Below are 14,250 nucleotides of genomic sequence, written 5' to 3'. Positions count from 1 at the left end.
TGAAATGTTTGGATCAAGTTTACAGGTAACTAACTATATTAGATACTTTGTAGTCATGTAGCGCAAGTTGAAATCTGTGTTTTTCTGGATCAAACGCGCCAAATAAATGGACATTTTGGAGATATAACGACAGAATTTATCGAACAAAAGGACCATTTGTGATATTTAATGGACATATTGGAGTGCCAACAGAAGAAGATCTTTGAAGGTAAGGCATGAATTATATCATTATTTCTGACTTTTGAGTCGCGCCTGGCGGGTTGAAATGTGATTTTCATGTGTTTGTTTGATGGGGTGTTGTCCTCTGATAATATCATGGTTTGCTTTTGCCCTAAAGCCTTTTTGAAATCTGACACTATGGCTGGATTAACAAGAAGTTAATCTTTAAACCGATTTATAACACTTGTATGATTCATGAATTATTATTAAGAGTATTTCTGGTTTTGAATTTGGCGCGCTGCTATTCCACTGTGTGTTGTCAAATCAATGCCGTTAACGGGATTGGCGCTCGAAGGGATCACTAAGAAGTTAACGCCTAAACCTAACCCTAAACACTTCGAAATTTGACATCTGAAACAACTTCAAAATTTGACGTTTGAGGTTTGAGAAACAATTCTGACTGTGAGAGCTACAGTAGTTGTGAGAGCTACAGTAGTTGGTCTTCTTACTGGAACCTCCCATTTCACCACATTCATCTAAAACAGGCAGGTGAAAGCATCCAAACACAATACAGTACAGTCCCCTTATTGTCTTGATCTCTCAGACGCTAGGGGTCTGTGTGTGTGTGTGTGTGTGTGTGTGTGTGTGTGTGTGTGTGTGTGTGTGTGTGTGTGTGTGTGTGTGTGTGTGTGTGTGTGGGTACCACAGAGTGTTTCAAAACAGAGAGCAAACATATCGGTATGTTCCAATCACAGTTACTTATATCACACACACACCCATCCATTAAAACACACACCCATCACAAATCTTGTTGACAAAGACATAACATTATTGTGCTACAATCATTGCAACAGATCAAACTCAGTGATCAAGACATCAAGACATCATTAAGACCTTATTAATAGTGATGTAATTACCATGGTAATTACTTCGTCCTACACTGTTGCTAGGGGAAGCATGAAATAATATGTCCTAACAGCAACGGAAACAGGCCTAAATACAGAGATAGAGATGGAGAGATAAAAATAGAGAGAGCGGGGGGGGAAGATAAATAATTAAGAGATGGAGCAGAGAGAGAGAGAGAAAGAGAGACAGAGATGACTATGGGCTTGCAGGCATACAGATATCAGTACCTTCTATTTTCCTAGAAACACAAAGCTCTGTACAGTCATATCAATATAGACCGATAGAACTGAACTGCAGACAGCCTGCTAACAAACTTTCTCCTCATTGGCATAGGTTTACAAAGAGTAACTTTACATGTTGTTACAACACAAGACATTACAAACAGTCATTGCAGAATGTGTAAGTGATCTCTCTGTGAATTATACCAATGACCTTAGCGCTCTGCTCCTACCAACTGAGGTAAACTAGAACCTCTAATGTAGCAGAGGTGGTTTGGTGAACTACGCTCGCATCACTAACATTGACTTAGGTCTGAGGAATCATGTTATCTCACAAAACGTTGTTAGGTGACTGGGGCTCAAAACCACGTTCGTCATATTCATTGGAAACCATGTAATCTAAACAGTAGGCTAAGTAGGTTTGGCCTACTTTTGAACTGACAACAGAAGCATACACACACACACACTTTCTGTGCTCAGCTAACCGCCCAGGAGGAAAGCTGCATTTGTGCATCCGTAAGCATGCCACTAATCATAAACACACACACACATACAGTAGATGCCTCCAAGGCCACTACTCATGAATTTATAATCTCTGCATTATTTCTCATGAAATTCCAGAGGGGAAAGGGGGAGAGAGAAAAAGGGAGCCAGGCTCCGGCAGTCTTCAATTAGTCCCATGAGATTAGTGTTTTTTCTCTACCTCAGGTTATTCCTCCTTCCTTCTTTTTTTCTCTCCATCCTTCTGTTGCTTGTTTACCACAACAAGCGTTCTTCTTTCCTCGATGTTGCCTTTTTGAGTGATGAGGTAGCTACAGGAATTTGAATAGCATGAAATACAAAGATGTTATGAAGCTTGAAATTGAAACTATAAATGGTATTGTCAAGTTGCATGTTATAGATATATTTCATGTACTTGATCAGGGGTCCGGTTAACGCAGAATTCTGCGTTTTTCCACGCAAAATTCTGCGTTTTTCCACGCAGAAAAAAAATGCATAAGAAATATCTTGCTACGTTTTGTAAATGCAGATCTAAAATGTGTCTAATCGTCATTTCTGCTTGGCATCAGACAAATTTTGTGCTTCAATTGCACTTCTCCACTCCCATGAGAATTCACGAACATCTGAATCATACGTAGCTACATTTCTATGGTGCTCTTCTCGGCGTAGCCTACTTTTCTTTGGTAAAATACAAGATTAACTTCAAGCAAAACATGAGGAAATGTACACTACATGACCAAAAGCATGTGGGCACATGCTCATCAAACATATCATTCCAAAATCATGGGCATTAATATAGAGTTGGTCCCGCCTTTGCTACTATAACAGGGCTCCCAAGTGGCACAGCGGTCTAAGGCACTGCATCTCAGTACTAGAGGAGTCGCTCCAGACCCTGTTTCGATCCCGGGCTGTATCACAACCGGCCGTGATCAGAGTCCCATAGGGCGGCACACAATTGGCCAAGTGTCGTCCGGTTTAGGCCGTCATTGTAAAATAACTGACTTGCATGTCAAATAAAGGTTAGATAAAAATAAACAGGCTTCACTCTTCTGGGAAGGCTTTCCACTAGATTTTGAAATATTGCTGTGGTCACTTCCTTCCATTCAGCCACAAGAGCATTAGTGAGGTCGGGCACTGATGTTGAGCGAATAGGCTTGGCTCGCAGTCGACGTTCCAATTCATCCCAAAGGTGTTCGATGGGGTTGATGTCAGGGCTCTGTGCAGGCCAGTCAAGTTCTTCCACACCAATCTCGACAAACTATTTCTGTATGGACCTCGCTTTGTGCACGGGGGCAATGTCATGCAGAAACAGGAAAGGGTCTTCCTCAAATTGTTGCCACAAAGTTGGAAGGACAAAATCGTCTAGAATGACATTGTATGCTGTAGCGTTAAGATTTCCCTTCACTGGAACAAAGGGGCCTAGCCCGAACAAAGAAAAACAGCCCCAGAACATTATTCCTCCTCCACCAAATGTTTTAGTTGGCACTATGTGTTTGGGCAGGTAGCGTTCTCCTGGCATCTGACGAACTCAGATTCATCCGTTGGACTGCCAGATGGTACCGCGTGATTCATCACTCCAGGGAACACGTTTCCACTGCTCCAGTGTCCAATGGTGGCGAGCTTTACACCACTCCAGCCGACGCTTGGCATTACGCATGGTGTTCTTAGGAGTGTGTGCGGCTGCTCGGCCAGGACCATTTCATTAAACTCCCGACTAACAGTTCTTGTGCTTACGCTGCTACGAGAGTCAGTTTGGAACTCGGTAGTGAGTGTTGCAACCGAGGACAGGCGATTATTACGCGTAATGTGCTTCAGCACTCGGCGGTCACGTTCTGTGAGCTTGTGTGGCCTACCACTTCACAGCTGAGTCATTGTTGCTCCTAGATGTTTCCACTTCACACTAACAGCATTTACAGTCGACCGGGGCAGCTCTAGCAGGGCAGACATTTTATGAACTGACTTGTTGGAAAGGTGGCATCCTATGACAGTGCCATGTTGAAAGTCACTGAGCGCTTCAGTCAGACCATTCTACTGCCAATGTTTGTCTATGGAGATTTCATGGCTGTGTGCTCGAGTTTATACACCCGTCATCAATGGTTGTGGCTGCAATAGCCGAATCCACTAATTTAAAGGGGTGTCCACATTCTTTTGTGTATGTAGTGTAGCTGGCTACATTCTTTCTATGATAAATGGTTGAAATATACTTTTTCTTTGTAAGCTTGTGTGGCTGCCAGCCTAATAGTGTTGCACTTCTGTTGTCATCTGATGAAAATGAAGCTATTTTCTGCCAAATGTGTTGCACTAATGTATTATTATTTTGTGAAGGAAAACTATAGTTGCATACCCCTGATCACTCTATTGAATAAAAAAAATAAAAAACACTTGACTCCCCCCCCCCAAAAAAATGCAGGTGAAACAGTTTAAAAGGCTGGTTTCTGAATTCTAGTGTGACCCCTGTTGATAATAGGAATCCATGTACTGTTCCAATTGTTTTACTTTAAAGTATAAAGACATGCGTTCACTCATAATGAACACAGAATAAGGTTCTGATCTTCTCATTGGCTGAGATTCTTCCTTAGCCAATTTCTAATAGAAGTTACAACACATACTGTATGCACAACACTTGTCTTAAAAACCTCTGAGCTGTTCTGGACTGACATTCTGGTGTACAAAGCGCTCTGTGAACGTTGTAGGATCCCGTCCCTTATAGTGCCAGAAAGACCCATCTTTCTGCTCTCCGCTCCCACTCTCTCAGCGGAGCTGACTTGAAGTGTCAGGTTTCAGACCCCACATTTGTATAGGGAATGAAGTGTCAAATGTTCTGACCTATCCAGACAAATAATCAATTTGCTCTTCCTCTGAGCGACTGAGCCAAGCCTGTGTGATGGCATATAAACAGTGACAGTCCAGCCTGTGATATTCTCAGCCGGATCCAGAGCTCTCAACATGCAAACATACTAAATAATTTCATAGAATTTAAACAAGACCATTTTCTCTTGGTCACAGACAGACAAAATCACCTTGTGCTTAAAGCTGAAGTTGTAACGAGTCTGCACACATTGAATGGTGTCTCTGCGCCGCTCAGTGGATGCTTAGGAGAAAATTCTCTGTTGTAAGTTATATGAAATGGTGCCAATATTGTACTGTCCCTTTGTATAATCATATTTACTTTAGTTATAAAAAAAGTCAACCAGTGTTTCTCCTAGATCCTATTTTTCCCAGTCTCTGTTTTTTCCTAGCCCTCCTGGTTTTGACCCTTGCCTGTCCTGACGCCGAATCCGCCTGCCTGACCACTCTGCCTGTTCTGATCTCGAGCCTGCCTATCCCCTTGTACTGTTTGGACTCTGACCTGTTCGCTGAACCCTTGCCTGTCCTGGCCTCGAACCTGCCTATCCCCGGGTACTGTTTGGACTCTGTCCTGGTTTATGAACTCTTGCCTGTCCCCGACCTGCCTTTTGCCTACCCCTTTTGGTGTAATAAATATCGGAGCGTAACCATCTGCCTCCTGTGTCTGCATTTGGGTCTCGCCTTGTGCCCTTATATAATTATGTTTGGGTATGTCTATTTAGGCAGCAATCAACATTTTGCCCTACTGTATCATTCAAGAGGAACAGGCTGCTTGGAAACAACAAAAACACAGACTATTTACAGAAGAAACCAAATGTGCAATACTTTTCTTTTCTTGTTAAAATGTTACAAATGAAAAAAAAACAGGCTAGTTACACAACAGTAACTGCACGCATTCACACACGCACAGTCATACACACACACACACAAACACAAATTACATTATTCCTTAGAGGGGACTGATTGGAGAGAACAATTACTAGATCATTACTAGATCATCGCTTCTGTTTTCTGTCTCACTGTATGGCTCTCTCCCTCCATGCCTCTCTCCTTTCATGCCTTTTCATTGGCCTCACCTCCATCTCTCCTCTTTCTTCCTCTGTAAGCAGATCTCTCTATCTACTTCAGTCTATGTCTGTCTGTCTGGGTCTCTCTTCCTCTCACCCGGTCTGTCTGTTTCTCAATCTCTCGCCTGTGTAGTACTGTGATCCTCTCTTCAGTTCATCAGTGTGACAGTGTGCCTCAGTGTTGTCTCAGACAACACAGGGTATACAAGCCCCCCCACACACACTGTGTGTGAAATATTCCCTGACAGTCAGCATACAAGGACCTTATACAGAAGGCACCCTTTCCTTCTCAACAACTAGCTTGGTATGACTGTTTTCCTCTGGATGTAGTACCCTGCAATTCTTGTCAAATTGCAAGATATAACAAACAAGATATTATTATTATGACCACAGAACAGCCATTGTCATTTTATCTCAGAGTTCTATTTAATCAAACTAGTCTTCAGTTGTGGTCTAATAGGAAACAACTCAGCATTTATTATTGACTCAACATTTAGAAAAGATTGTTCTAGGCCACTGACTCAGGCCTATATGAGACTGTGTGTGTGTGTGTGTGTGTGTGTGTGTGTGTGTGTGTGTGTGTGTGTGTGTGTGTGTGTGTGTGTGTGTGTGTGTGTGTGTGTGTGTGTGTGTGTGTGTGTGTGTGTGTGTGTGTGTGTGTAAAATGTGCTGTTCATTTGAGACTCCAGTGGCTGATGGTAACAAACTGCAGCAGCCTGTTCACATTAAATATGTCATGGATAATTGATGGGCTTGGACATGATATGTGTCGCCAGTGTGTGTGTGTGTGTGTGTGTGTGTGTGTGTGTGTGTGTGTGTTTGCGTGTGTGCTTGTGTGTGTGCTTGCGTGTGCGTGTGCTTGCGTGTATGCATGCGCATGATTGATGGAACTTGGACAAGACTGCTGGCAGAACACCAGAGAAAATCAGCACAGCTCTGCCATCGACTCCAAGGCCTGGAAACACAAAAGATCAATCTGACAGCTCAGCACTTAGCTCCACTGCCTTACTTACAGCTACACATGTTCAGACACACATGCACCCGCTCTCACACACAGACTACACAAACTGTGCTCCACTAACCAGTGGGTCTGAGAGAACACACACACACACTCACAGTCTGACAAGGGCAGCAATTGCGCTCATTAAAGACAGCAAAGATCTTAACACATCATGCCTCATATGCACGTGCACACACACACACACACACACACACACACACACACACACACACACACACACACACACACACACACACACACACACACACACACACACACACACACACACACACACACACACACACACACACACACACACACACACACACACACACACACACACAGTGGGCCAGGCCAGACAGTGAGATTCCCTGAGGCGAAACACTGAGTCACTGGCCTCAGCTGAGGCCTCACAGACATACAGTACAGTAGACTGTGACAGCTCTGAGCCCCACCCATCTATAGAGGATAGAGGAGTCAGAACAGCACCCAAGGACACTAAGTCTGTGTCCAAAATGGCAACCTATTCCTTAGTGCCTGCGTTGCAGTAAAAACAACCATGTTGGTGTGAGTTTATCCACGCACTTCTATGTGCATGTGGATTTGTTGGTTAGAGCATGGCGGTAGGAACTTAAAAATTAAGGGTTAAATTCCTGCAAGAATTACACTAAAAATGCATACACTTACTGTACTGTTTGGACAAAAGTGTTACAAAGTGGCATGTTATTGCTTTAATACATTTTCTAAACAATGATTTGTCTAACAGGGTAATATAATAATAAAATATGCCACTCAGCTAACCCACTTACCAGCAACAAGCTGCACAGTGAGTGGATAGATTTTTACAGTAAGTACAGTACCAGTCAAAAGTTTGGACACCTACTCATTCAAGGATTTTTCTTTATTTTTACTATCTTCTACATTGTAGAATAATATTGAAGACATCAAAACTATGAAATAACACAAATGGAATCATGAAGTAACTAAAAAAGTGTTTAACAAATCAAAATATATTTTACATTAGAGATTCTTCAAAGTAGCCTTGATGACAGCTTTGCACACTCTTGGCATTCTCTCAAGCAGCTTCATGAGGTAGTCACCTGGAATGCATTTCAATTAACAGGTGTGACTTGTTAAAAGTAAATTTGTTGAATTTCTTTCCTTCTTAATGCGTTTGAGCCAATCAGTTGTGTTGTGACAAGGTAGGGGGGTATACAGAAGATAGCTCTATTTGGTAAAATACCAAGTCCATATTACAGCAAGAACAGCTCAAATAAGCAAAGAGAAATGACAGTCCCTCATGACTTTAAGACATGAAGGCCAGTCAATACATAAAATGTAAAGAACTTTGAAAGTTCCTTGAAGTGCAGTCGCAAAAACAATCAAGCTCTATGATGAAACTGGCTCTCATGAGGACCGCCACAGGACAGGAAGACCCAGAGTTAACTCTGCTGCAGAGGATAAGTTACCAGCCTCAGAAATTGCAGCCCAAATAAATGCTTCACAGAGTTCAAGATACAGACACATCTCAACATCAACTGTTCAGTGGAGACTGTGAATCAGGCCTTCATGATCAAATTGCTGCAAAGAAACCACTACTAAAAGACACCAATAATAAGAAGAGACTTGCTTGGGCCAAGAAACACAAGAACTAGACATTAGACCGGTGGAAATCTGTTAATGGGTCTGATGAGTCCTAATTTGAGATTTTTGTTTCAAACTGCTGTGTAGTTGTGAGACGCAGAGTAGGTGAACGGATGATTTCCGCATGTGTGGTTTCCACCATGAAAAATGGAGGAGGTGGTGTGATGGTGCTTTGCTGGTGACACTGTCTGTTTTATTTAGAATTCAAGGTACACTTAACGAGCATGGCTACCACAGCATTCTGCAGCGATACGCCATCCCATTTGGTTTGTGCTTAGTGGGACTACCATTTGTTTTTCAACAGGACAATTACCCAACACACCTCCAGGCTGTGTAAGGGCTATTTGACCAAGAAGAAGAGTGATGGTGTGCTGCATCAGATGACCTGGCCTCCACCATCATCCGACCTCAACCCAATTGAGATGGTTTGGGATGAGTCGGACCGCAGATGGAAGAAAAAGCAGCCAACAAGTGCTCAGCATATGTGGGAACTCCTTCAAGACTGTTGGAAAAGGATTCCAGGTGAAGCTGTTTGAGAGAATGCCAAGAGTGTGCAATGCTGTCGTCAAGGCAAAGGGTGGCTACTTTGAAGAATCTAAAATATAAAATATATTCTGATTTGGTTATTACATTGGTTATCTTCTTATGGGCAGCATCTCACCTGGCCAAAATCCGGTGAAATTGCAGACCGCGAAATTCAAACTACAGAATTATAAATATTTAACTTTCATAAAATCACAAGTGTAATACATCAAAATAAAGCTTAACTTCTTATTAATCCAGCCGCTGTGTCACATTTCAAAAAGGCTTTACGGCAAAAGCACACCATGCGATTATTTGAGGACAGTGCACCGCATACAAAAGCATGAAAAACATATTTCAACCAGGCAGGTGCACCACGAAAGTCAGAAATATCGATATAAAACATGTCTTACCTTTGATGATCCTCTTCTGTTGGCACTCCAAAAGGTCCCAGATACATCACAAATGGTCCTTTTGTTTGATTATGTCCTTCTTTGTATCCATAAAAACTCAAGATTAGCTGGCGCGCTTCAGTCAATAAGCCACCCAGTTTCTCTCCATCAAAATACATACAAAATGAATCCAAACGTTACTAATAAACTTTTCCAAACAAGTCAAACAACGTTTATAATCAAACATTAGGTACCCTAATATGTAAATAAACAGTAAAATGTAAGATGTAATGTTTTTCTCCGTCTTTACCGGAGAAAAATAACAAAGAACACGCTCTCTTCCACGCGCTTGGTAACACTACAGCCAAATTGGGAGCCACCTAGAAAAACTATCATTTCTGGCAATTTTCTGCATGAAACTCTTTCTAAAGACTGTTGACATCTAGTGGAAGCCCTAGGAATTGCAATCTGGGAGGCTTTCACCTTATAATAAAAGTGACAGCCATTGAAAACAGTGGTAGGCTGAAAACATTTTTCTGGGGGATGGTTTGTCCTCTGGGATTCGCTTGCCATATCAGTTCTGTTATACTCACATACATAATTTTAACAGTTTTAGAAACTTTAGAGTGTTTTCTATCCAAATCTACTAATAATATGCATATCCTAGCTTCCTACCCAAGAGAGGTTAACACATTTTGATTACTACATGATTCCATTTGTTATTTCATAGTTTTGATGTCTTCACTGTTATTCTACAATGTAGAAAATAGTAAAAATAAAGAAAAACCCTTGAATGAGTAGGCGTGTCCAAACTTTCGACTGGTACTGTTTGTATCATGTACCCTTCTTGGAATTGAACCCACAACGTGACTAGTGCCGTGACCTTACCAACTGAGCCACAGAACCACACTGAGAAGGAACATGCACTTTGTGTATAGAAATCATTACTGGACAGTACTTCACCTTGTAACATAAATTAATAGTTACAACCATACCAGTCACCCTGTCACATAGTGACATCAGCCCTGCTGGCCTCAGCACTGCTAAGCATTACAACCTGCTATAACACAGACACACACAGCCTCTCTCTCCGTCTCTCTCTCTCTCTCTCTCTCTCTCTCTCTCTCTCTCTCTCTCTCACACACACACACACACACACACACACACACACACACACACACACACACACACACACACACACACACACACACACACACACACACACACACACACACACACACACACACACACACACGTTGAGGCTGTTAGAGGAAGCTGTGGTCGTGATCGAGCGTGCAAGCATGTGTGTGCATGTGTGTGTGTTGCTGTTAGTTAGATGAAACAGCATCACAGCACATCCAGGCTACGGAACATAGGCCGTTACAATCCTGTACAGATTAGAAATTGGAAATGAGCATTCAAATCCTATTTAGTTGCTATGTGTGACCAACCTGGTGTCGAACACAGATTAGCATCTCAGTGTAAGCCCACTGAGCAAAAGGCAAGGTATCACAAGTCTTCAGATCTTTGGCAAGGTTACTCATCAGGTGAGTATACTTCGCCTAACCAACTCCGCTACAATTGGAAACCATGCAGTTCTCAAACCCTGTCCTGATGGATGCTATATGGAAACAGTGATTGTCATATATCCTTGTTGACATCTTGTTAGTACAGTGACCATGACTGCTACTGTACTTGTTGGAGGCACAGCAAGGTGACAGTCAAATGCAAACTTCTCTACATCTCTAACGATCCACTGAATCTCATTTAGAATTCAGCAATCTCTGCATAGCAATGTATTGAAATTCTCAAAGAATGTGTGATGAGAAATATGACCACACGCACACACACGTACACACACAGCTCTGCTGCTGTCCATGGTGCTGATCATGATACAGTGGAGTAACCACTAGGTGCGTGCCCGCAAGCAAATTGGACTGACTCACATTCTAGAGCAAGATGCATATATTATTACCAAACAAAAATATAAATGCAAAATATAAAGTGTTTGTCCCATGTTTCATGAGCTAGCAAAAAATGATCCCAGAAATGTTCCATACGCCAAAAAGCTTATTTTTCTCAAATATTGTACACAAATTGGTTTACATCCTTATTAGTGGGCATTTCTCCTTTGTCAAGACAATCCATCCACCTGACAGGTGTGGCATATCAAGAAGCTGATTTAACAGAATGATCATTACACAGGTGCATCTTGTGCCGGAGACAATAAAAAGCCACTTTAAAATGTTCAGTTTTGTCACACAACGCCACTGATGTCTCAAGTTTAGAGGGAGTGTGCAATTGGCATGCTGACTGCAGGACTGTCCACCAGAGCTGTTGCCAGAGAATTTCATGTTAATTTCCCTACCATAATGTTGTTTTAGAGAATTTGTCAGTACGTCCAACTGGCCTCACAACCACTGACCACGTGTAACCAAGCCAGCCCAGGACCTCCACATCCGGCTTCTTCACCTGCGGGATCGTCTGAGACCAGCTTCCCAGACAACTAATGAAACTGATGAGTATTTATGTCTGAAATAAAGCCCTATTGTGGAGAAAAAGAAATTCTGATTGGCTAGGCCTGGCTCCTCAGTGGGTGGGCCTATGCCATCCCAGGCCCACCCATGGCTGTGCCCCTGCCCAGTCATGTGAAATCTATATATTAGGGCATAATTTGTTTATTTCAACTGCCTGATTTCCATAAATGAACTGTAACTCACTAAAATCGTTGAAATGGTTGTATTTATATTTTTGTTCTGTAACGTTATATATGCTTCGTGGATACCGGAATTGACAGTGACTCTTTTTGTGACATTCAGTACATACTCTAGGCTATGCAACCGGTATGTGTGTGGATGAGAAAGCCACCATTATATTTGGTCGATCGTTAAAATATGATGTTTGATGCAGTTTGCTTACAGGACTGCCTCCTTGCTCTTGAACACCGTTTTCCGTCGTGTTAAAACGGGCCTCCCGCCACGGAATGATACAATAAACCGTCTGTCCGTCGTTCATTCCAACAGCCCGTTTCTCATCGGTTGAATCAAAGGCACAGCGAGGATAGACTGCATATCGCTACAAAATCAACCTACCATTATATTTTTCTCACAAGGAGAAAAATGTATACATTTCCACTACACAAGAACGAATAAGATGTTAAATTAGCCGAAAGTCTTACCTCAGTCGCCATGTTGCCATGAGACGGTGCAGGATTCTGTCCTGTGCTGAAATAGGTGCTGAAATCGTCTGCTCGTGGGACAGCGTAGCTCCAGCTTCGGGGGGGTGCACTTGCCAAGCTCGAGCGCGTGTGTGGGAAGGGAGGGAGCAATGACTGTATGTATGTATGTATGTTTGAGAGAGAGAGAGAGAGAGAGAGATGCTCTGGGATGAGGGGGAGGTTGGTAATTACAGACTAGGCTAGTTTATAATTATATGGATGGAAAAGAAAGAAGACAAGTTCTTAGATAGTAAACTGGAGGACAGGAGTCTTCAGAGGTATGCTGTGTAAACATACACTGAATAAAAATATACATGCAACATACAACAATTTCAAAGATTTTACTGAGTTACAATTCACAAGGAAATCAGTCAATTGAAATAAATAAATTAGTCCCTAAATCTATGAATTTCACACGACTGTGAATACAGATATGCATCTGTTGTCACAGATACCTTTAAAAAAAGTAGGGACGTCATTTGCCTCATGCAGCGTGACACATCTCCTTCGCATAGAGTTTATCAGACTGTTGATCGTGGCCTTTGGAATGTACTCCCACTCCTCTTCAATGGCTGTGTGAAGTTGCTATCCTACACGTCGATCCAGAGCTTCCCAAACATGCTCAAATTATGACATGTCTGGTGAGTATGCAGGCCATGGAAGAACTGGGACATTTTCAGCTTCCAGGAATTGTGTACAGATCTATGTGACATGGGGCTGTGCATTATCATGCTGAAACATGAGGTGATGTCGGTGGATGAATGGCACGACAATGTGCCTCAGGATCTCATCGCGGTAGCTCTGTGCATTCAAATTGACATCAATAAAATGTAATTGTTAGTTGTCTGTAGCTTTTGCCTCCTCATACCATAACCCCACTGCCACCATGGGCATTCTGTTCACAACCTTTAAAATCAGCAAACCGCTCGCCTACACAACGCTTTACATGTTGAAACTGGGATTCATCCGTGAAGAGCACACTTCTCCAGCATGCCACTGGCCATCAAAGGTGAGCATTTGCTGAACTGCAGTCAGGTAAAGACCCTGGTAAGGATGATGAGCATGTAGTTGAGCTTCCCTGAGAAAGTTTGACAGTTTGTTGAGAAATTATTTGGTTGTGCTAACCCACAGTTTCATCAGCTATTCATGTCTGGTCTCAGATGATCCCGCAGGTGAAGAAGCCAGATGTGGAGGTCCTGGGCTGGCGTGGTTACATGTGGTCTGTGGTTGTGAGGCCGGTTGGACGTACTGACAAATTCTCAAAAATTACATTGGCGGCAGCTTATGGTAGAGAAATGAACATTACATTCTCTGGCAACAGCTCTGGTGGACATTCCTGCAGTCAGCATGCCAATTCCACGCTCCCTAAAAACTTGAGAAATCTGTGGTTTTGTGTTGTGTGTCAAAACTGCACATTTCAGAGTATCCCTTTATTTTCCCCAGCACAAGGTGTGCCTTTGTAATGATCATGCTGTTAAATCAGCTTCATGATATGCCACACCTGCAAGGTGGATGGACTATCTTGGTATAGGAGTAACGCTCATTAACAGCGATGTAAACAAATTTGTGCGCGAAATTAGAGCAAAACAAGCCTCTTTTTTTTGTGTGTGTGTGTATGGAAAATTTCGGGGATCTTTTATTTTAGCTCATGAAAAATGAGACCAACACTATTCATGTAGCATTTTTTTTAAATCAGTGTAGATGAGTGATTTGTCTGTGCAAAAACCAGAATTCATTTTTCTTTTAAACTTTGTGTCAGGGGTGCAACTTCACTGGG

At 42.3% G+C, this 14,250-nt stretch overlaps 1 protein-coding gene across 2 annotated transcripts in view; it reads right to left on the bottom strand.

The window, feature by feature from the left end:
• LOC109898895 (golgin subfamily A member 7B) overlaps window positions 1-12,610 on the bottom strand; it is a 48,527-nt gene extending 35,917 nt beyond the window's left edge. Inside the window, exon 1 of one of the 2 annotated variants that reach the window (XM_031835477.1) lies at window positions 12,435-12,610. In XM_031835477.1, the coding sequence (XP_031691337.1) occupies window positions 12,435-12,446 (12 nt within the window). In that variant the 5' untranslated portion in view covers window positions 12,447-12,610. The remainder of the gene's footprint in view (window positions 1-12,434) is intronic. The other variant, XM_020493952.2, reaches the window with a different exon arrangement.
• Between the last annotated feature and the right edge of the window lie 1,640 nt (window positions 12,611-14,250).

This window comes from Oncorhynchus kisutch, linkage group LG11 (genome assembly GCF_002021735.2).
Source record: "Oncorhynchus kisutch isolate 150728-3 linkage group LG11, Okis_V2, whole genome shotgun sequence".
In the NCBI taxonomy this organism is placed as follows: domain Eukaryota; kingdom Metazoa; phylum Chordata; class Actinopteri; order Salmoniformes; family Salmonidae; genus Oncorhynchus; species Oncorhynchus kisutch.
This window is presented reverse-complemented; position numbering and strand designations above follow the sequence as displayed.